Genomic DNA, 21,451 nt, shown 5'->3' with positions numbered 1-21,451 from the left:
AAAGTACATTTTTAATTGCTTACCCTATTTCCTTGCTAGTGTGGCCTAGCCAAAACGATTCAAAGGATTTATCTTGGCTTATTGTCTGGTCATGCTGTATCAAAACAATCGATAAACGATAGATACGCCTCCCCACATCGATGACAGTCTTGTTATTGTAATTGTGAAGCAAAATCGTAAATATTAGCAAATGAACCACTTCTACGCCCCTCGAACGTGTTGAGTTGCGAGGCAGACAAGCACCGCAGAGCATTTAAGTCCTCCTGGTTCCAGTCCGCCGACCAGGAGCTGCGAGGCCACCCAAAAACGCGTGCGAACTCCAGGAGAAGCGATCGGTGCCATGTCAGCTCAACTGGCCAGAAACTGGCCGTACATCTGGCAGCAGCTGAACGCCCTGCTGCACAACACCTCGCCGGTCATCACCCTCATCTGCGTGGTGACCACTTTCGGCTACCTGTTGTCCTTCTCGGAGACGGCCATCCTGCTGCTCAGCGTCACACCCGGATACATCCTGCCCAACGGCAAGTTTTGGATATGGACCGCCTTCACGTTCTGCTTCATCGAGCTGCACTGGTGGGAGGTGGCCGTCGACGTAGTCACCGTGGGCCTGTGCGGCAAGATGCTGGAGCCCCTCTGGGGTCAGCTGGAGATGTTCAAGTTCTTCGCCCTGAGCAACTTCGGCGTCTCGCTGCTGACCACTGTCTACTACCTGTTTTACTACATGGTCACCAAAAACCCAACCATTCTCTTCGAGGTCCACATCCACGGCCTGGCCGGATACGTGGCCGGCATCTGCGTAGCCGTGCGCCAGATAATGCCCGATCACCTGATCTTCAAGACGCGCTACGGACGTTTGACCAATAGGTGAGATAGTTGCTGATATGTTGCCATTTTAGAGTTTTGCTGTAGCTAAGGGCTTACTTTAGAAAGTTAAAACAGTTTTAGAAATTCTTTGATTATTTCCAAATATGTCTTTGAATCGAAAATGATGCATTGACGGATTTAAGGAGGCATACATTTTCTTAGGGTGTCCCTTCTATATCTCGATTTAAATGGCTACAAGCTCAATAAATTGAATATAAGTTGGCAGTTTATCAACCTTTTAGCGTTGGGTCAAAGTTCAATAAATTTTTGGATCACTGACGCACAAGTAAATACTGCCGTGAATTGTTTGAAATTATACTTTCAAATAATTAGAAACACATCATTGTAGAGATTCTATATTGTTCTTCTTAAATGAAATTCTGAATCATAACTGGCACTTAAATATAAAATTGTACTCTTTACTACTCAGGAACGTTCCCCTCACTGTCCTCATCATGGCCATCATCTTGTGGGCCATAGGGCTACTAGATGGCACTTATCCGGCTATGTTTGCCTCCGGATCGCTGGTATCCTGGATTTATCTTCGCTTTTACCAACACCATCCCAATGGGCGTGGCGACAGCTCGGAGAGCTTCACTTTCGTCAGCTTCTTCCCAAACGTAACGCAGCCCTTTATAAGCGCATTGGTTAATCCCATTTACAACTGCTGTTTGCGAGCGGGCGTGGTCAAGACGCCCACGCCGCTGCGGACGATATCTACGGCCAGCCTGACGTCGGTATCGGTGCAAATGCCGGGAGTGGATCCGCATGACATTGAAAGAAGGCGGTAAGTTAGATATCATGGGGTAAATGTTATGTTTACTTAGTCGTATTTTGGGGTTTAACTTGATTGTCTTGATATCAATGTAAGTACGCTTATCTAAAGAGCCACTAACCATTTAATCACAACAGGCTAATAATTGTTCATTAGATAAGGGTACTTGCATTAACTTGAATAATTAGTTTGTTATTATGTATACATTATGAATACATTTCTTCAATTTCAGACAAATTGCCTTAAAGGCGCTAAGTGAGCGCCTAAAGGCCACGGACTCCAGCCGCCACGCCCAGCTGCCCAAATCGTTCCCGCAGCAGCAGCAGATGCAACATCATCACCAGCATGCGCCGCACCAGCAGCAAAAGCATCACAGTCACGGCGGTGGGCACAGTCACAGCCATGGAGCGGGTCATAGTCATAGCCATAGGGCGGGACACAGTCATGGCCCCGGTCCCGCTCAGATGCCGCAGCCCGACTTCCTAAAGCCCACCAGCAGCTCCAGCCAGCTGCCCATTACAACGTCGCGGGCGGAGCCGCGCATGATCAGCACCATGAGCCCGATCGCAATACCAATGCCGGCGCCACCGCCCAAGGAAGGGAATATTCCGGGTCAAGGTGCTGAATCCTCAACCGGAGGCGAGGCGACACTTATCAACCTGGACGATGTACCAACCACGTCTTCGATGGCCTAGACAGTGATTCTGTGCAAACATTAATGAATTTTTGATATTTAAACGAATGATCTAATGATTTACGCCCATGTTTTGTATGATTCTACATCAAGTACGTACCCCATCAGTGTTCCCATTTTGTAATTACCATTCGTGTGTTTCGTAGTGTCCTGTAGACTTACGCTTGCTTGCTGCGCACACCGCCGGCCATGCTACTAGGAGCAGTGAAGTAATATGAGATCAGCATAAACAAATACCTTCCAGGCAATATGATAATACTAGAGCCTTTACATAGATGCATACTTTCTGTTGTAGTCCTTACATGTAATTGAAAATGATGCTTTATTTAGTTAATAACTGTAAATATATTTAAAACTCAAAAAATAATGTTGTTTTTCACTTTATGACTGCTAAAAACATAAATATACAGCAATTGTAGTCGTGTTGGTCGTATGAAGAAACCCATCACTGCCTATTACTCATTTTTAAATAAGTTTTTAAATGCAGAGTTTGTGTTATTTTACTATCTTTTTTAAGCAAACATTTTCGAATGATTATTTCATATTCATGATACGCGCATAAGCGAAGATTACGAGTTAAGTACTTCAGTGGTTTTACCGAACATAACTTTAAAGAACGAAACTATAAATAAAGTGTAAATATTATTATAACCCATTTAAATGAACAGATTAATACGTTTTAAATATGTACATTCACTGTTGTAATTTTAACAAATGGTGAGTTAAAGATCACACTATGAAATAGATTAAAATGATTATATGATGGTGGTAAAAATAAAAAAATTGTATTTAGATATATTTTTCGAATTTAACTGCATATGCAGCTATGTACTTAGTATTTTTTCAGAGCCTCCCACCGTAGTGCACAGCGGTCACACTGTCGCCCTGATGGCTCCGCTTGTAATCGATATCGATTCTCCGCCCAGTTTTTGGGGCCAAAAGAAATACACGGTGTTTGCGTTCGGATTGTGCATTTTCCGTTTGCCTATGTACCTAACGGCCGCACGGGGTGTGAATTAAACCACGTCAGGACTAGCACGATGCCATAGAATCCACGGCGGACAAGGCACAGTCACTGCAAGTACAATTCGCACCGAGTGGAGTGGAGCCAGAGCCAGAGTTGCACAGGGTGCTCCCTGCCAAAATGGGTCGCAACAACTTCAGTACGCAGCACCAGCAGACTCATGTGAGGCGCCACCGCAATGGTTAGTTGGTACAAACCCCACTCGAAAACGTCAACTGATAATGGTAGAGCAATAGTTGGAGCCAAGAGCTGCGATAACAAAAAAGCGGAAAGCCCACAATCACACACACACACTGCAGCGGGTGTATGTAAACAACTTATTTGCTATCGCTGTTTCGTTTCGTTTTTGGGAGCTTGTGTGTGTGGAGTGTTTTTGTTGCTGCAGCTTTTTCTGTTTTTTATGCGCACGCACACATTCAGACAAGTGTTTTGCTTCGTGGCAAAAACAACAATATGAATCGCTGTAGCGAGTGTAGAATACCCTCTAATCACTGCCTACATGAAACATTTTCGTAAATCGTTTGTAAATAACTTTCTGAGTTTTGTGGAGTATAACCCTTTCAAAATGTTACATATGTGCATACATGTTTCCAAATTACAAATCATGTCTTGAGTAATTACAATTTATTATACTTGTAATACCATATCGCCTCAAATTACCATTTTAAACCCGTTGGAGTCATCTATTTAAAAAAATTGAGCTATTTTTTGTTAGGATTTTAGCCCAATTTTCAAGCTTTTATAGGCTTGAATAGTAAAACCAGGTCTGATAGTGCAGATCATAAATATTAATCTTTCTTTAGCATTTCTATGCCATAATATATTATATACACCACTGCAGGTAAATTAATGGGTATTAAAACCGAATAAACCGGCCAGCACCGACTTTGTCTTGCCATGTTTTCGTCAGTTCTTGGCTCGCCTTTATGCCATAACCTTTCCCACAACTCCCGATAGCCCACCCAACTAGTTTGTAACCCGTTGATCAGGAACTGAACTATATGAACTGCAGATATGTGTCGCCCTTAGGTGTTTCCTTGTGGCTGGCGTTGCTTGGACTGTGGCACCTCTTACTTTCACTAAAACTAAAGCCCGTGTTCAGGGCCATTTGGTTTCGAATTCGATTTCGGTTTCTGATATTTCGCTTTGCATTTGCAACACGCTGCTTGGCAAATTGGCCCAGCAGCGAAAATCCGATTGGGATTGCTGCAGCTCCAGTAGCCGTATCGCTAACAACAAAGCCGTGTAATAAATACCCTCGACCAGTTGATACCCTCTCTTGAATGTTACATGTTATTTCTAGGTGTTTTTTAACCGAAATAGGGAATAGCCAGTTGATAATTATTCGTACTCAACTTTAATTACAACAAGGTTGTGGTCATTAAGATCACTTAACAGATGTATTCATATATAAATTTGTTACATATGAATACGAAGCAAATATTACCATATATTACCAGTATATCTAAAAGCGGATTCTCTATGCTCCTCTTCCGCTGTAAAACAGGACCCAAAGCCCTAAAGATGGAGTTTATAATGTTAGATCAAGATTGTGTAGCACCTACTACCAAAGGGACCATGGTTGATGGGGGGCCCATTCTTCAACATGATCGCGACCTGCCCATCAAGTTTTTACAGGGTATAGCCAAACAACTGGCATGGCCATGTTAAAACGCGGCTGCAAATACGTTAAGAGACACACGTTCGCACACATTCGCGCCCAAATACCAGATACCAATATAACCTGCACACGAGCTACTGCCATTCAGATATTCAGGCGGTCCCACAGACACAGCCAGTTGGAGGCGAAGGCGATGCCGATGGCGATGGTGGTGGCGGTGGCGGTGGCGCTGGCGGAGTGACGGCTCCACTTCGAGCAAGAAAAACCACTGAGGGCGATCGCTTGGCGCTCAGTTGCGCTTTGGTTACCACGTATAACGGACCGCAACGAAGCTCGGACAACCCGACCACTGTCTTTTTATCGCATTCGCCAAATAATTAGTCAGCCAGCGGAGAGAAAAGTAAATATACACCTTCCGGAGAGCCCGTTCCATTAGCTGAATCAATAAACAGACAGCAGCAGTTAATATATGGTTTCAATGTGATCTTCAAAGTTATCATCTTATTTTTAACTGTGTTTCGCATTAAATAAGTGCCAATTGATGCACTAACTCGGTGAAGAATACCACGTATTAAGTAGGATTGCCCGTAACAATATCTTATCTATATTGTTTTTAATTTGCTACATTAAGTACGTTTGATAGTCAATTTGATAATATCTGTTAATCAAATTCACATTGATCATGCGTACGAATCTTTTTCGATACAAGTAGCTTATATCTGGTCTCTTGGTTCTTGCAGCTGGCGGCACCACAGCAAAATCCGCAAAAGCAGCCAAACCTTTGCCAACAATGACGGACTACCTGTCGCTGCACTCGCGACTCGCCCAGGTGGGCCAGGAGCACCTGCTCAAGTTCTGGCCGGAGCTATCGAATGACGAACGCATCGACCTGGTGCGGGACATCGAGGAGCTGAATCTGGACGAGATCAAGCTGTACTTCGACCGGGCCACGGTCTCAATGAACGAGAATGGCATCAAGCTGGACGATCGCCTGCAGCCGCTGCCCGAGGGCAAGCTGATCTCCATTGCTAGGGCGCCGCTGGAGAAGTTGGCCGCCTACCGGGATGAGGGTCTCCTCCAGATCAGCAACGGACATGTCGCTGTGTTGCTAATGGCAGGCGGACAAGGTGAGCTGGAGTTCCCTAAGGGAGTTAATAGGGAGTTAACCGAAAACAGAATATCCAGATAACTGGGGAATTAGCGCACCTGTGTTTAGTTGGCAGCATATTTTAGTCAATAGGGTTTTTATGGAGCCATTTAAAGCACCTGAAGTGGGACAGACCTCGGTGGGTCCAGTTGGTAATGTTAAATGACATTTATGTACATATGTATATATGTATACTTGAGATAACAATGGGTTTGGCTCTTCAATCATTGATAGCGAAAACGAATCATTCGGAAACGAATGAGTTTTGTTTTGATATTAGACGATATTTATTATTAGAAGAAAAATGAAGTTTTGAATCATTTTAAGAATACACTCAGCACTGAAATCATAGTACACAAATCAGTTACTACAAGTAAACAATTTTTTATTCTGCCGCACTGATAGCGAATCTTTCAGAGCACAGTTGCTTGTATCTTCTATGAAAGATACTTCCTCGGATACCAAACAAGTTGAGATATTTTTATCATGCCCCCAATCAGCCACCCACCAAAAATTGCGCGTTTACGAGCAGTGAACATGGTGTAAACTGAACTAAAACAACAACTTCATCATTAGCAGAGTGTGTGTGCTTTATAAAAGCTAATTAACTTGATATAAAAGTGCTCCATAGCGCTCACAAATACACGCAATCTCAATCAGCTGCCCACTCATGCAGCTGCATGGGCATTGTAATTGCAATTGTAATTCCGTTTGCAAGACAAAAAGCGTGTAAAACTTAAAACACGCCAGGCCAGCAACAATTTGAAGCCATTCTTAAAGCCAGACTTGCCTTTCTCATTTGATTATTGCTGGGGCCAGTGCTCTTTCGACTCGAAACATTGAAATGTGGGCGGCATTTGACATTTCCTTACCAGTTTCTCGAGCAAACGATGGAGTCCAATCACGTAATTGTCATTTGAGAGACCAAGAAAACGGAGTTGTTTGCAGTTGGGGCAGGGCAATGGAAACATTATTTCTTGCACGTTCGAATTGAAGAATTTTCACAAATGGTGGACCCAGATAACGATTGGAGTTCTGAGAATTTTTATGAGACGTCAGGAGTGGATGTTCAGTTTGCCGTACCGATAAGCCATAGATTAAGTGTAGTCGAGCATTTTAAAACCGGTAGTGGAACTGACCTTAAACAAGCCGCTTATATATGTTAAAAAGGCGCAGACAAAAGACAACGTTAAGAGCGAACCGATGTTCGAAAAATAAACTTGTTTTTAAGGTCAGCCGGGTGAGATATAAAAATGCAGCAGTTCTTGTTGTTAAAGGGTGATTAATACATTCAGGAATTGCTATATATACCGTAAAATAATTATCATATTGGAGAACTTCATTGGAAGCCTTAGTAATGCATGAGCTTTCCACACCACTTATAACTGGCCCTCTCCTTTTGCAGGCACACGACTTGGTTTCGATCATCCCAAGGGAATGTACGATGTGGGACTGCAGTCCCGGAAGACGCTGTTTCGCATTCAGGCCGAGCGGATCCTGAAGCTTGAGGAGCTCGCCCAGGAGGCGACTGGCAAGCATGGCCACATCACTTGGTACATAATGACGTCGGAGCACACGGTGCAACCCACATACGACTACTTTGTGGCCAACAACTTCTTTGGCCTGAAGGCGGAGAACGTGCTGCTGTTCGAGCAGGGATCACTGCCGTGCTTTGAATACGATGGACGCATCATTCTGGACGAGAAGCACCGGGTGGCGCGCGCACCGGACGGCAACGGGGGCATCTATCGGGCTATGAAGCGCCAAGGAATACTGGACGACATGCAGAAGCGGGGTGTATTATATCTGCACGCCCACAGCGTGGACAATATCCTGATCAAGGTGGCCGATCCCGTTTTCATCGGCTACTGCGTGCAGGAGAAGGCTGACTGCGCCGCTAAGGTCGTAGAGAAGGCGGCTCCCAACGAAGCTGTGGGCGTGGTGGCCATTGTCGATGGCAAATATCAGGTGGTGGAGTACAGCGAAATCTCTGCCAAAACTGCCGAGATGCGCAATTCGGACGGCAGGCTGACGTTCAGTGCTGGAAATATCTGCAACCACTTCTTCAGCTCGAACTTTCTGCAGAAGATTGGCAGCACATTCGAGCAGGAGCTGAAGCTGCACGTGGCCAAGAAGAAGATTCCGTTCGTGGACAACGCCGGCAAGCGGCTAACACCCGACAAGCCGAACGGCATCAAGATAGAGAAGTTTGTTTTTGACGTCTTCGAGTTCGCCCAGAAGTTCGTGGCCATGGAAGTGCCACGCGACGAAGAGTTCAGCGCCCTGAAGAACTCCGATACAGCTGGCAAGGATTGCCCCAGCACTGCCCGATCGGACCTCCATCGCCTGCACAAGAAGTATATTGAAGGTGCCGGTGGCATCGTGCATGGTGAAGTCTGCGAGATCTCGCCCTTCGTCACCTACGCCGGGGAGAATCTCGCCTCGCATGTAGAGGGCAAGTCGTTCACCAGTCCCGTCTACTTGCGGGACAACCGCGATCCCTTGCACGGACACCTTTAATCGGCGGGCAGTATCGATGCATAGACTGATGGACGGATGGTAGTCGTTTCGGTTATTTGTACATTTTTCGTATATCGTTTCTGAACGTTATGATTCCCAAGCTATAGTTAGTGCACGGAAATTCCATAGATTTCAGTACTTAAAGGAGACTTGTAAAAATTTGTTACCTATTGTGTCCGTTGTTTTTTTCGTTTTGAAGATAATTGTGCAATCGTAATGTGAATATATACAATATATAGAACCTGTAATGATATGAATATTTTAATATGTTGTAAAATACAAAAATTATTAGTACGGCCAAGCAACTTGATTTTCACTTCTTGGCAAATCAATAAACCCTAGACCACTCCCATGTGTGAGCAGGTGTCGTTCCCTATTTACAAGGCTGTTCAATAGGTATCAGGAAATGTCTTATTGACACTAAACAGTTCTATTGATTTTATTTACCTGCAGATGGACTGGGCATAAAACCAATTGCTGAGCAAACAAACCTCATTTTCTTGGCAACTCGAGTACGCAGTTTTGCAGGAAACCATATAAACCCACTTAGTTAGAAGTTCTGATGCTCAAAATTTGAATTTGATTTTGGATTTCGTAGACAGGCTTAGATTATATAATCTATATGATTGTGTTATATTCTGGTTTTTATAAATTAGCTAGATTTTACGCCGCCAATACTTGCATGCTAAAAACCAGTTCTAATTTGCATTGATTGCCGATGGACCAGTTGTAATTTTTGGGTAGGTTGGCGGACTATAATAATCATTTAACATTAATATTAGTGACATTCTAGAAAAAGCTTTACTCGCTTAGCTACTTTCCATACAAGTTTAAAACATAATGAGGTACAAATTATTATTTAACTCCACCCCTTTCATGTTGTATTTTAATAGACAACAGTACTCAAAAAGGGTCAACTGCAATCAGACCGTGAACAATTACTAGGGGATTTTCTAGCTAATAAGAGCAACATAATTATGTCGCACGTTTAAATTGCCCGCCAAAGAACTCGAGAACTCAGTCACACTATTCCGCACTACGGCAACACTTGAAGCGTGACACCTTTCAAATCGCCGCTGGTGGCATATCGTCGCGGACGTGAAACGGTCACGCTGGAACGAACTGCAGGCAGTGGGTCGTCAAAATTTTGTTGTTAATCAATAGCAATTAGATAATAAGTGGAATATGCTCAGACAACTGACACGGTCAATGGGCCTGACCTCGCGGCTGCTCAGGCAGGTCAACTACGGCACAAATGCCCCAGCTGGCACCCACATTCCCGTGACCAAAGCCCTGGAGATTGGGCAGTGGGAGGAGAAGCTCAAGGCCGCCGGCGTCGAGGACACGAAGTTCAACGTGAAGTGCATCGTGTCGCATGTCCTGAAGCGGAAATTCGTAAGTATCTGTTAGAAGAGCTGGCCATCAGTCCGACTAACCACGTTTAATCCCCCAAGAATTTGGTTCCGGACTCGTATGACCAACTGCAGTTGAATCCCGGACAGCTGGCGGACTTCGAGCGATTCCTGGAGGCCCGATGTGCCCGCATGCCGCTGCAGCACATCATTGGCGAGTGGGACTTCATGGACCTCACCCTGAAGACGTCGCCATCGGTCTTTATTCCACGCCCCGAAACGGAGGAGTTTGTGCGCCTGGTGATCGAAAATTATAAGAACGCAAAACACGTTGACCTTCTGGAAGTGGGCTGTGGCTCGGGCGCCATGTCCTTGTCTATGCTGCACAGTCTGCCGCAGGTGGAGGCCACTGCCATCGAGCGTAGCAAGGCGGCCACCGTGCTGGCGGCTGAGAATGCCAAGATGCTGGGACTGCTGAACCGTTTCGAGGTACACAACCACACCATGGAGGAGGACAAGTACATGCCGGAGGTGCTGAAGGACAAGAAGTACGACTTGATAATCTCCAATCCTCCCTATGTGAAAACGGAAGAGTTTCAGTTTCTCCATCCCGAAGTGGTGGTGTAAGTGAAGTTATACCAGATGAACACAGTGCACTGATCATCTTGTACTTCGCAGTTACGAGAACCTAAATGCCCTGGACGGTGGCTCCGATGGATTGAGGGTGGCTCGACTGGTCTTCGACTTGGCTTGCCGGCACCTGCGGCCCGGTGGTAAGCTCTGGCTGGAACTGGGCAACGAACACCCGCCGCTGGTCAAGACCATCATGAATCTGAAGTACGAGGGCCGGCTCAAGTTCGTTGCCAGCTACAATGACCAGTATCAGCGCGAGAGATTCGTACAGATCGAGAAGGTGTAGGCGGTGTTACCCCATAAAGAGGACGGGATGATATGACTTAGACAATGCAATTAGCTATTACGTTGCCCATGCATTTAGCTGTGATTTGATTTAAGACCACAATACCTGCATGCTGCCCAGAGACTCACACCTATATAAACAGAATATATAGCGCTATTAATCCTTAAGTTTCGTCTCTGAATCTTTTAGCAACTGCCGCAGGCGGTATTACTTCACAAATATGCCTGTATAAAACACGAGACAATTACCGGTATCGCTGGTCGTGAATTTGGCTGCTTGATTTATGACCAGCCAAAGCGGCTTTTCCCTAAGGTTTTCCACCCAATTTTTGATCTTATAGTAATACTAGGAGCATACCATGGTTACAGAGTTATGAAGATCAATAGGCTAAAAGTTAAGTGTGCCTATAATAACAAGTCACAGATTTTAGCTATTACGGTGTGATTTATAACCAGAGGCTTACTGCGATAATTGGTGGGCTTATAAACCATTTTATGGAGTTTCATGAGCGGCGCGGACCGAGTATAACGCTGTTTAAGCAACTTGATGTATTGCCTATGTAAGGAATATGCTAACCACTTTTCTAAGATAGCAGATATATACTCGTACATATTTCAGCATATGCATCTGCGTGGAATAGAGAAATCGGGATACTTAAGAATATGTCCACGCTGACTAGATAGATACAACTTAAAGTTGCTGATTATGAAAATAAGGATACACGTCCACTGGGATTACCACAATTATGCACCCAAGCGCAATAATCACCATACTTCGCATCCGAATCGTGGAAAGCTTTAAGCTGCGGAACGAATGAAAGCTCCGGCACACTGGCTGGGAGCAACAAGTGGCCCATCGGCCATCCATCCGCTCAGTTGGAAGTCGAAACTCGCGCCGGACGAGTCTGCGGAATCCGGGTGCGTGAGTGGAACGCGGATTTAGATTGTCGTGGCTCTTTAATTCAATTGACGATTCCGCGCTGCGATCTCCTTCGTGTGGATGGTGTGTGTTGTTTTACTTTCAAGTGTGCATGCATATGTATAATATAATTAACAAATGGCTAAATCATAATTAAGGGCTACGTTTTGATAAAGATCACTATGAGCAGTGAGCTCGAAAAGTGCCAAAACCAAACAAAACCGATAAACACGTTAAACAAGAAATTGGTTTAAAAAACATACATATATGTATAAATTTGGCTATATGTGAGCAAATTCGGGTGAATGAATGAATGCACATATGTACTACATACTTACACCCAAACTGCGATTCGAAGGCGGTTTGGATTTGGATTGGAAACTTTTAGAAACCGATTAGCCAGATCGTGACATTACTTAATGCACTTGTGCAAGTGTGTGCGTGAGTGCGTGCGTGCGTAAACATGAATACTGCATTGAATACATTGAATACCGCCGAATCGAGTTCAAACTTGCGTTCTTTTCGACGACTGGTTTTCAGTTTTCCGGCGAGGCTGCTTTTATCGGCTTGCGTTCGTAATTTCAGCACACTTTCAATATTTATTGTCGCCCCCCTCTCCCTCGCAAAAAATGCGAAAACATTTTGAGCAAACAAGATTCGGCAACGATTATTCAGCTCGCTTGGCGCGGTGCCAATAAAAGGAACCACGAAACGATAGTGACAACACATAAATGTACTTACATACTTGTGTATATATATGTACATGCATAGTTGGTAGTTCCTCCTTTGGCGCAGCAACATGCCACACCGACTTGCAACAGCAGCAGCCGATGAGCGAAAGTCTGGCCAAGTCGCACGCCGGTTATGTTAACAAGTGTGACTGGCGTTCCTCCGCGCATTTTCATTGATCATCCGCACCGTGTGCCAAGGCACTGCGATTCCGTCTGCTGGCGACCTGCAGGCTAAGCAAGCGATTTAGATGCTACCGCTCACATGGCACAAGGCCCCAAACGCGGACAGCAGCGGCCAAGATAGTAGGGCCTACTCAGCATGGGCGTAGTAGCATTCAGATAAAAATTCAGTTTCATACGAATGAGCTCGTATTTGATATAAATAATTTTAGTTGCAGTGGGTACATGTTACATAGTTGCCATATTTGAGCCAAAACTAAACAGATCATAAGTGATATTCTATTTCAGTGCTGCAGTCACTATTTTATGTCCGACTAACTTGCTATTACTGTACGAATCCAACCCGTTCTTAGTGCTAGTTTCTTGCGCCCCATTGTACGATGTGTACAGTGCGAGACGCCCAACAAAACGGAGTGAGAATCAAGATAGTCGTTATCTAGTTTAGATGGCCTTTCGCAGCCGGGGACTGGGAAGCATTGAAATGCAAATACGCCGCCTAAGTAGTTGCTCTGTGTGTCAACATCGTGGGGGACAGCCCGGCTTAGACCCTAATCTGATCGATCGGAGTGTGAGCCATGGCCTGCCTGCAAATGGTAAACTAACCACTTTCCCACACTTTTCAATCGCTTCAGCCGAGTGTGTAACGTAAGCGAGCCCATGAATAGGAATACACAAGGATGAGCTGGACAAACGAAAGTTAGTTGCGATCGCGTGGAAAGGGAATCCAGCCAGTCAGATTCGAGTGCTGCTCACGTCGGGGGCTTGGATACAAAGTCTATGGCGCATGGGGCACGACGACAGCATCGGCCAGTAATTTAAATGCTCCGCGGCGGCAATTGAAGCTCCAGCAATTAACAAAGACCACTGCAGCGGCGAGGCACAGTGGAGAATCACTTATATACGCGTATAGTTACACAGCTCCTGCAGCAAAATGAAGAACCGCCAGCGAACGCGCCGAATATCGCTAAATGAAAACCACAACAAGTACATGGACAGCGGCAGCGGCAGCATCGATGTGCAAATAGCTACCAATACAAAAGAGCCCAATCAAGTCAATTTAAATTCATCGTCAAAGCTGCTGGCGACTACAGCAGCGACGACCTCAGCGGAGGCTGCTCTGCCCGCTCCGCTTCCACTTGCTCAGATAGCGCAGCAGCCACATGCCCATCTCCATCCCCATCCCCAACCCAATCCCCATCTTCACCAGCAACACCAGCTGATTATGCCGCCCTCAACGATGACGGGCAAGTATCATGCCGCGCACGCCAAGCTGCGAAGATGCAAATCGACACCGAGTCTCAATTGCGATGGCATGGCGGAGCCCATGGAGGAGGACGAGCACCCATGCTCACGTAACGCAGCCTCGGAGGCTCAGCAGAAGCAGCTAGCGCAGCAGCATGCCCAACCATCGCGCATCAGTATCAGTAGCAGCGACGGCAGCTGCAACAGCAACTGCAACAAGTGCAGCAGCAACATCAGCGGTGCGCAGCCCACCACAGCGGACTCATTGCGCTTCGGATGCGCTCACTACAAGCGGCGGGCCATGTTCGTGGTAAGTGCAACAAGGAGTCTTAATACATGCGTATCACCTATGGGCTCTACGGAGGTTTTTCCGTACATTGCATGATAGGAAAAGCCACAGGCAGTGTTATGTACTGTGATTTCAATAACCAGTTTTTCCGAGCAGATAGACAAAAACCATTTCGTACTAAAGTAAATTTATTATCTGCCAGCATTCTTAAGTTTAGAGGTGGATTTCTTGGAAAGACTAGACGGAATCGAGTATGTAGCAGTATTAGCTGCATAAAGTTGAATTTATTCAAACCCCGAATTTGGAACCAAACTCGAAACTTCTTTGTTATGAACATTTATATATGATACGGGTGCAGTTCAATTTCTGGGTCATCAGATAAGGAACTGTGTAATTGGAACCCCTATGGCATAATTAGAAAGCGGATTACCAATCATTCATCGTTTGTCAGATGAAATGAAATGATCCTATGAAAACAGTGAGAAGCTGTTAAAATTTCCAACCATTTGGGAATTTTCAAGAAGATTATGATGGCGCCTTAGAAAGGCATTTGTGTGCTGTTCGTCGTCGTCTAATTTCACGAAGTGTGTCTATCCAAGGCTGCTGCCTTCCCGAAAATGGCCATTTAACCATTATTTATTCGTTTCTAAACAAGCAGCCCAAATAAAGTGCCTGAACTCTAAACAGACACCTTTGGCAAAGATTCTTTGTGTGCGGTGTAATTCGCATTCAATTGGAGGGCATCGCCATTTGCACGCCAATTGTTTGGCTTGCGTGTGTCCGGAATGCGTGGCGCCACAAATCCGAAACCTAACTGGACCGACTGCTCCGATTCCGAACCGCGGACCAGGAATTCTCGGTGGCCAGTTAACACCTCCATTCTGCATTCATCTGGGCAAACAATGCGATTGTCTTCATCGCTCGGCTTTGGCTAAGAAATTATGGGGTATCTGAAAATGGTGTGTGCATATAACCCAATCTATTTCCAGGTCTTTACTTTAACAATTAGGAGCCAGCAGACATAATTATCCAGAGGTGATAAGTACAGAAGTTTAAAGGTGGGAACAGTAACTCAATGCTGGGGAAAGTTTTATTATATGGTTCTAAAGCCATTTCTAGCTGCAGCTGGATTTCGAACTTAATGGAACTTAATGCAAAGAAAGTGGCGCGATATACATACGTATTGAAATATTTACAATTCCTGCAGCTTGGCATATTTATTTGTTATTGGAAAGCAACCCGTTTAAATAACTTTCAGGCGGAAACATTACAATTGCGCGATTTGAATTATTAATTGCCCAAATATTCATTCTTGTGAGCCATTGCTTTGAAATACTTTCCAAAAAATGTCACGTAAATCCGTACACGCTTCAATCTGTCCCACATTTTTAAAAATCCGAAGTCTTTTGATGTTTTCGCTGTTGTGTGTACACGTCCTACACCGCGAGAAATTCGGATAAGTGGCGGTTAGTGCACTAATGAGGTGCCCATTAACTGTTGAATCAGGTGGGTTATTTTGTACTCAAATATTTATTTTCGCCCGACAGTGCGTGAAATTAATGTATACATGTCTGTGGACTTAAGCTCAATGCTAAGAGCAGTATGTGCAATCCCAAGTGGAGCAATGCCCCTGGATATCGTCTGTTCCAGCTGATCTTGTATCAATTTGTCTTAGAAGACTGTACTCGCCTGTGCGGCTTTGTTTCGGGCTGGCTAAATAAATTTGAGGTGTCTGGAGCTGGCCAATTGCAGATGCAAACGCGTTATAATGCGATCATTAGTGAAGCACGGCAAAAAAGCCGTGAAAGCAGGGGAAACACAAAGAAACCGGATTCGAAGACTCCTCTCCGGTTCTGTACTTCAAGTGTTATCATCACCGCAGCTGAGTTGAAATAAATACTTGCATACGAAAAACTGTTGTTCAGTTATAAATAATTCTCAAAGATAGTGGAGATAGATGTGTGCGAGGCTGGGCGATATAAATATCTGGGTGTTGGCTGTAACTAAGCCGAACTCGAGGGAAACTACATTACACAAGATAATAAAGGGCACAAAATAACCATGAAACCCTGTTTCTGTAGGTCTTCCATAGCCGAATGTTTATAGTTCGAGCTACATATATCGACAGGGAACCAATTAGCAGCCACCTAATTAACCAACACGAGTGTCTTAGGCATCTTTACAGTCGTCTTTGGATTCAAAACTCAAGCCAGTATCAAGTGCAATGTTTATGATAATGCTAAGTTATTGCCTTTGGCAGAGAGACGTCACTACTCAGTTTAAACAACCATTTGTTTTTAAGTCGGTTTCCAGGCAGAATTCCCAAATTAGCAACTCGATTTGGGAGTGCGCAGTCGTGCTAATTGCCCCTAGATAATGGGTTCGGTAGTCCTTGACTGGGGGAGTAGTCCAACAGCAGGCGGCGGGCAGCAATCTTGGCTCCATTTAAAGTGGAATTTTTTCAAACACCGATTCTGACTGCTTCGCATCTACATCCCATCTAGACCCCCTGCTGCAACAAGTTCTACAAGTGCCGCTTTTGCCACGACGAGAACGAGACGCACCACTTCGATCGCAAAACGCTCACCGAGCTAATATGCTCCGAGTGCAATACGCGGCAAACGGTGCGGGAGCGTTGCGTGAACTGCGGAGTGCGATTTGGCAAGGTAAGATATCTATCTAGGAGTTCAAAAATCACTGAAACTGTTTATCCAACCCTAGTAATATGATGCTGATGTCTTTACAGTACACCTGCCTGATCTGCAACCTCTTCGACGATGCGGACAAGCAGCAGTACCACTGTCATGGATGTGGGATTTGTCGCATTGGGGGCGCCGAGAACTTCTTCCACTGCGAGGTGTGCAACATGTGCCTGCCAATCCAGCTGAAGATCGATGGCCACCGGGTGAGTTGGAGCTTGATTTGGCACTGCATTGGGCCTGTAAATGGGAATGGTGGCCTCCGCGATTCGAAAGCAAATCAAAGAAACAGCCAGCTGGCTGGCACATTAACTTTTTGTCAATTCATTACCGAAACCGGTTGCCTAATTGCTATATGTAGCGATCTGTGATCGGCTATCTGCGATCCAGTTGAGTGAATATGAATGTCAAATGCGTTGAAGGAATAGCTTCGTTAATTGGCAGCTCATTTTTACACATATCAGGCACCGAAATGGGCCAAAGATTGGCATGGCTGATGGGTAAATCCCAATTAATTGGCATCCCATTGCCTGTCTATTCCCTTTTCTCTGCAGTGCGTGGAGAACATCTCGCGATCCCACTGTCCCGTGTGCCTGGGTGACATCCACACCTCGCGCATACCTTGCCACATTCCCGACTGCGGCCACCTGCTCCACAGGATGTGCTTCGACCAGCTGCTGGCCTCCGGCCACTACACCTGTCCCACCTGCCAGACCTCGCTGATCGACATGACGGCGCTGTGGGTGTACCTGGACGACCAGGCGGAGCGCATGCCGGTGCCCCTGAAGTACGAGAATCAGCGGGTGCACATATTCTGCAACGATTGTCACAAGGTGCGACTATACGTACATATGTCCACAAGCTCGTTTAACCTTTCCCCTCCATCACAGACTTCAAAAACCAAATTCCATTTCATCGGACTCAAGTGCGTCCAGTGCGGCGCCTACAACACAACGCAGGATGTGAAGCGCCGCCTGTCCCTGGTCACCGATGAGCCATCCTCGGCGTGATATTCACCGATTCAAGCCACATCATCCGCATCCATATTCGCATCAGCAACAGGAAACCTCTTGCCATGCTACCCACATCTGAAGACACTGATTTGTTAGCCGAAGACAACACAACTGAAATCGAAACGCATTGAATTTAGATCAAATTCGAGCTGGTATCGAATATAAACCATAAAAACACAAACAAAAGGCTCCCTAAATGATTTGGACGTGCTCCGAAACCACTGTAGATTTGAAAATATTAATTGGGCTTAATGGACATAGTTAGTTTCAATCGTAATAGGCGTTCAAAAAACATTATACCCTAATTGTCTTTTTAAATCTCTGTGGGATTCCAGCACACCAGTATTTTATATACAACACACATTGGTAAATTTCACTCGAATTTTAAGTATTCTAATTTTGCAAAAATTATTTTGTGTAAGTCTCGAATTTTTCTGTACACATTGAAAACTCCGTTACCACGAATAAAAAGTAAACTTACAAAAAGAAATCTTTATTGCATTTCGTTTCATATAATTAAGAATTGAATGATCATATCGGGATTTAATAATTTCATAACTTTTGACTCCGTTTTCATTGGCTTCGGTTAAAATATATAACTATTTTATCTTTCACTAGCAACTGTTTAGCATCTTTATCTAGATTTTGCTCATATTAATATCATCACCTTCCCCAGAAGAAGTTTGGATGGAAGAGGGTAGCAGGCGTAACAAGAACACTTTGTACATAATTAATTTGGTGGCTTATGTAGAAAATTACATCACTGAAGAAAATTCTTTTGATCATCGTAATATACACTTTTCAGGAAGATCTTTTCGATTTCCTCCCACAGAATACCCATTGGAAAACTAAAAGGAAGATGTGTTTAAATTGAAATTACCAATTAGGAGCGCTGCTGCCGACAAACTGTGCACTTTACTGCGCCTTCTCCTTCTCTACTGAATCCGCGATTCCGTCTCCGCCAGATTCTTTCTCTGCAGCTTTATACTTTCTACGTTTCTGACTGGTGAGGTAAAATCCCAACGCAGTCATCACCGCCCAACTGATGTATCCAATGTGATAGACCGAGCCATAGAATCTCCAGATTTTGCCAAAGGAGGAGAGCAGGAAGGCCTCGCCCAAGTAGCTGAAGGCGAACCACTTGAAGATCCAGAAGATAACATCGATTACCCGGCGGCTAGTGCCGGTGGCATTCTTGCGCACCAGCTTGTCCCACATGTCCTCCAAGGAAACGTAGAAGGGTGCGCCCATGATGCAGAAGTAGTGTCCCGGCCGGAATCCGTGCCAGTAGGCAGAGCATAGCAAAGTGGCGCCAGTCCTAGGAATATGACAAAAGCCAATTAGTAAGGGTTAGGTAACTACTAGGAATACCTGTCAACCCTGCGATCAGTTGCAAAGGAAAAGAACAACGACAAAAGTAATACGAGCACCAAGCAGTAGAACAACAATAACTACGATTCTATGAAATATCTTAACATTTAAACCCCGACGTGGACTAATTGACCAATTTGGTATAATAGAAATAATATATAATAGGTATAAAAAGGAATAATAGATTGGGTATAAAAACGCACCTGTACTTCTTGCTGGGGAAGAGCTTGTACACATTGACAGCCAACCAATACTGGACGCAGACATTCCAGTGCTTCATGCCCTCGCGGAAGGTCCAGCATCTTTCCACCTCCAGAACCCTGGTGTTTACGATAGTTCTGAAGTTGTAGGTGTGCTTCTCGGCGTCGTGCTTGAGGTGCTGGTAGCGCTGCCGCGGCCCCTCGCCATTGTTGGGATCCGACGTGTCCGGATAGGCTCCGAAGCCGGCCATTGTGCAGACACATTCGCTGAGGGTCAAGCCGGTGTAGATGCGAGCTCGGAATGTGAAGAACGTGGGCCACACGTACAGCAAGCGGTACACAAAGGAGCGATCGTTGAAGAACTCATCACTCAACGCATACTGAAATGTAATCAATTTAGTTATGTTTTGTCGTGTGCTTAAGCACTCACATCCAGTGGCCACATGTAGTTCGTTGCCAGGTATAGTGCGCAATAGAAAGCAGCGTATTTGAGTTTCTTCAGGGTGGCTTCAACGCATGGAGCGTGGGTCTTGAACGGCATCTCAAAGTAGTCCATGTATGTGCGATACCGATAATAGGGACCTGCAATTAATTTACATGAGTGATTCCGCTTTAAATGCAGATTTACAAGAACAAATCGATTATACAATACTTATTGAATTCGATTATAAGCATGTGTAAGTAACGTTTAACAATCAGCAATTGACATGGACTTTGGTATCTACTTGCAATGCGACTAGACAGACTGTTTTACTGATTGTGGATAGGAAACTATTTACGTTGAACCTGGCTCGATCTTCACCTGTAAGAACTCCGATGTAGTTGAAGCTGTAGTGGAGGATCTCAGCGGCACTCAGGTTCTGCAATTTGACATCGTAATCGGTGATCTCGGTTACAATCTCCTCATTCACATCTTCGTGGGATCTCTTCTTCTGATCCCCGTGTGCCAGCAGCCTCTTCCAGGCGGCCGTCCTCTCGAAGGCAATACCCGAAACCTACGGGTACAAGAATGGCTAATCAAGTAATGACAATGATTAGATGGTTATGCAACCCACCTTCAGTGTCAGTAGCATTTGTATCATGTTGGTGTGCCCGGGAATGCCTTGGTAGAAGTCGAACATGCGGAAGAACACCAGGTAGCCAAACATGACCGCAAAGGTGACCAGGTGACCCTTGCTGAAAGAGGGAGATATTGGTTATTGGCCGTTTCCAGAGGTTCTGGAACCCCAGCTCACCTCGGGTGCACCAGCAGCACGGAAGCCGTTCCCAGTGCCAGGGAAACAAAGCAGTGCAGGCTGTGGAGCCCCGAGACAATGACAACCACAACAACGCCCAGCGCAGTGGACACCAGCTTGCGCTGGCCCTCGTCCGCGATCTTCCTCACATAGCTGCCAGCTCCGATGCAGGCCAGCAGGCAGATCACGTAGATAACGTCGTCGATGCTCATCCTGCAGGGGATTGGTACTCGATCCCCCGGCTATTGATTTTTGATTTCTTTTGCCCTTTCCGCAGCCAGTGTTGCCACTCCTATGACGGTTACATATCGCTTAAAGCGATATTATTTACTACTCATATTTAATAAATTCATTTAAAATGAATTTAAAAGCATTTATTTGTAAACATTTAAGTCCCGAACAGCAGTACAGCAACTAAACTTCATGAAAACTACCACAGGTGTCGCTTTTAAAAGTGTTAAGATTTGTTTAGACTTTCCGAAGGAGGTCGCATGTAAATTTGATTAAATAGCTATCGAAAATGAAGTCGGCTGTTTTCTACGCAATCTACTCAACTTTCAGCACCAATCCATTTTCTTTCTTCTGCGGTTTGTTTTATTTGCATTGGTCAATTACGTTCGGTGTGAAAGTTTCGCATCAGCACTTTCAAACGGCGGT

The 21,451-nt window shown here is 45.1% G+C and overlaps 5 protein-coding genes across 9 annotated transcripts; 4 read left to right on the top strand and 1 right to left on the bottom strand.

The window, feature by feature from the left end:
• Positions 1-74: 74 nt before the first annotated feature.
• On the top strand, positions 75-2,984 carry LOC6540950 (transmembrane protein 115). Of its 2 annotated transcripts, XR_001448633.2 has the most exons (4): positions 75-864; positions 1,295-1,651; positions 1,872-2,425; positions 2,480-2,984. XR_001448633.2 is itself a non-coding variant. In XM_001969984.3 (3 exons), exons 1-3 carry the CDS (start codon positions 341-343, stop codon positions 2,332-2,334), a joined length of 1,344 nt encoding a protein of 447 aa, XP_001970020.1. In that variant the 5' UTR covers positions 75-340; the 3' UTR covers positions 2,335-2,984. The 2 variants fall into 2 exon arrangements, 1 of the variants encoding a protein (XP_001970020.1); XM_001969984.3 differs by having other exon boundaries at positions 1,872-2,984.
• Positions 2,985-3,190: 206 nt separating this feature from the next.
• LOC6542455 (UDP-N-acetylhexosamine pyrophosphorylase) lies at positions 3,191-8,944 on the top strand. Of its 3 annotated transcripts, none has more exons than XM_001969983.3 (3): positions 3,191-3,538; positions 5,719-6,105; positions 7,531-8,944. In XM_001969983.3, exons 1-3 carry the CDS (start codon positions 3,478-3,480, stop codon positions 8,643-8,645), a joined length of 1,563 nt encoding a protein of 520 aa, XP_001970019.1. In that variant the 5' UTR covers positions 3,191-3,477; the 3' UTR covers positions 8,646-8,944. The 3 variants fall into 3 exon arrangements, with proteins under 3 accessions (XP_001970019.1, XP_015014893.1, XP_026834767.1); XM_015159407.2 differs by lacking the exon at positions 3,191-3,538 and adding an exon at positions 5,136-5,378; XM_026978966.1 differs by lacking the exon at positions 3,191-3,538 and adding an exon at positions 5,590-5,608.
• Positions 8,945-9,699: 755 nt separating this feature from the next.
• On the top strand, positions 9,700-11,083 carry LOC6541641 (hemK methyltransferase family member 1). Its single transcript, XM_001969982.3, has 3 exons — positions 9,700-10,040; positions 10,100-10,620; positions 10,676-11,083. Exons 1-3 carry the CDS (start codon positions 9,831-9,833, stop codon positions 10,914-10,916), a joined length of 972 nt encoding a protein of 323 aa, XP_001970018.1. The 5' UTR covers positions 9,700-9,830; the 3' UTR covers positions 10,917-11,083.
• A 576-nt stretch (positions 11,084-11,659) lies between these two features.
• LOC6540952 (RING finger and CHY zinc finger domain-containing protein 1) lies at positions 11,660-18,474 on the top strand. 2 transcript variants are annotated; one of them, XM_026978390.1, is made up of 6 exons: positions 11,660-11,833; positions 13,378-14,297; positions 16,781-16,942; positions 17,023-17,181; positions 17,530-17,808; positions 17,866-18,474. In XM_026978390.1, the coding sequence occupies exons 2-6, from the start codon at positions 13,677-13,679 to the stop codon at positions 17,983-17,985; spliced, it is 1,341 nt and encodes a 446-aa protein (XP_026834191.1). In that variant the 5' UTR covers positions 11,660-11,833; positions 13,378-13,676; the 3' UTR covers positions 17,986-18,474. The 2 variants fall into 2 exon arrangements, with proteins under 2 accessions (XP_026834191.1, XP_001970017.1); XM_001969981.3 differs by having other exon boundaries at positions 11,731-11,918.
• On the bottom strand, positions 18,466-21,439 carry LOC6540958 (lysophospholipid acyltransferase 7). Its single transcript, XM_001969980.3, has 6 exons — positions 20,795-21,439; positions 20,615-20,735; positions 20,362-20,554; positions 19,990-20,141; positions 19,563-19,939; positions 18,466-19,306 (listed from the first exon to the last, which is right to left on the bottom strand). The coding sequence occupies exons 1-6, from the start codon at positions 21,004-21,006 to the stop codon at positions 18,904-18,906; spliced, it is 1,458 nt and encodes a 485-aa protein (XP_001970016.1). The 5' UTR covers positions 21,007-21,439; the 3' UTR covers positions 18,466-18,903.
• Positions 21,440-21,451: the final 12 nt, after the last annotated feature.

This window comes from Drosophila erecta, unplaced genomic scaffold (assembly GCF_003286155.1).
Source record: "Drosophila erecta strain 14021-0224.00,06,07 unplaced genomic scaffold, DereRS2 tig00000055-arrow-pilon, whole genome shotgun sequence".
In the NCBI taxonomy this organism is placed as follows: Eukaryota; Metazoa; Arthropoda; class Insecta; order Diptera; family Drosophilidae; genus Drosophila; species Drosophila erecta.
Note: the sequence above shows the minus strand (reverse complement) of the source record. Positions and strands in the feature narration are given on the sequence as shown.

What these genes read in the sequence shown, in the direction of transcription:
- LOC6541641 (XM_001969982.3), top strand. Translation starts at nt 9,831, where the DNA reads ATGCTCAGACAACTGACACGGTCAATGGGCCTGACCTCGCGGCTGCTC. An exon ending in ATGTCCTGAAGCGGAAATTC is followed by an intron (nt 10,041 to 10,099) that starts GTAAGTATCTGT and finishes TAATCCCCCAAG; the next exon opens with AATTTGGTTCCGGACTCGTA. An exon ending in CTCCATCCCGAAGTGGTGGT is followed by an intron (nt 10,621 to 10,675) that starts GTAAGTGAAGTT and finishes TGTACTTCGCAG; the next exon opens with TTACGAGAACCTAAATGCCC.
- LOC6542455 (XM_001969983.3), top strand. Translation starts at nt 3,478, where the DNA reads ATGGGTCGCAACAACTTCAGTACGCAGCACCAGCAGACTCATGTGAGG. An exon ending in TGTGAGGCGCCACCGCAATG is followed by an intron (nt 3,539 to 5,718) that starts GTTAGTTGGTAC and finishes TGGTTCTTGCAG; the next exon opens with CTGGCGGCACCACAGCAAAA. An exon ending in GCTAATGGCAGGCGGACAAG is followed by an intron (nt 6,106 to 7,530) that starts GTGAGCTGGAGT and finishes CTCCTTTTGCAG; the next exon opens with GCACACGACTTGGTTTCGAT.
- LOC6540952 (XM_026978390.1), top strand. Translation starts at nt 13,677, where the DNA reads ATGAAGAACCGCCAGCGAACGCGCCGAATATCGCTAAATGAAAACCAC. An exon ending in AGCGGCGGGCCATGTTCGTG is followed by an intron (nt 14,298 to 16,780) that starts GTAAGTGCAACA and finishes CATCCCATCTAG; the next exon opens with ACCCCCTGCTGCAACAAGTT. An exon ending in TGAAGATCGATGGCCACCGG is followed by an intron (nt 17,182 to 17,529) that starts GTGAGTTGGAGC and finishes TTTTCTCTGCAG; the next exon opens with TGCGTGGAGAACATCTCGCG.
- LOC6540950 (XM_001969984.3), top strand. Translation starts at nt 341, where the DNA reads ATGTCAGCTCAACTGGCCAGAAACTGGCCGTACATCTGGCAGCAGCTG. An exon ending in TACGGACGTTTGACCAATAG is followed by an intron (nt 865 to 1,294) that starts GTGAGATAGTTG and finishes TTTACTACTCAG; the next exon opens with GAACGTTCCCCTCACTGTCC. An exon ending in CATGACATTGAAAGAAGGCG is followed by an intron (nt 1,652 to 1,871) that starts GTAAGTTAGATA and finishes CTTCAATTTCAG; the next exon opens with ACAAATTGCCTTAAAGGCGC.
- LOC6540958 (XM_001969980.3), bottom strand. Translation starts at nt 21,006, where the DNA reads ATGAGCATCGACGACGTTATCTACGTGATCTGCCTGCTGGCCTGCATC. An exon ending in AAATGCTACTGACACTGAAG is followed by an intron (nt 20,555 to 20,614) that starts GTGGGTTGCATA and finishes TTGTACCCGTAG; the next exon opens with GTTTCGGGTATTGCCTTCGA. An exon ending in ACTACATGTGGCCACTGGAT is followed by an intron (nt 19,940 to 19,989) that starts GTGAGTGCTTAA and finishes ATTACATTTCAG; the next exon opens with TATGCGTTGAGTGATGAGTT.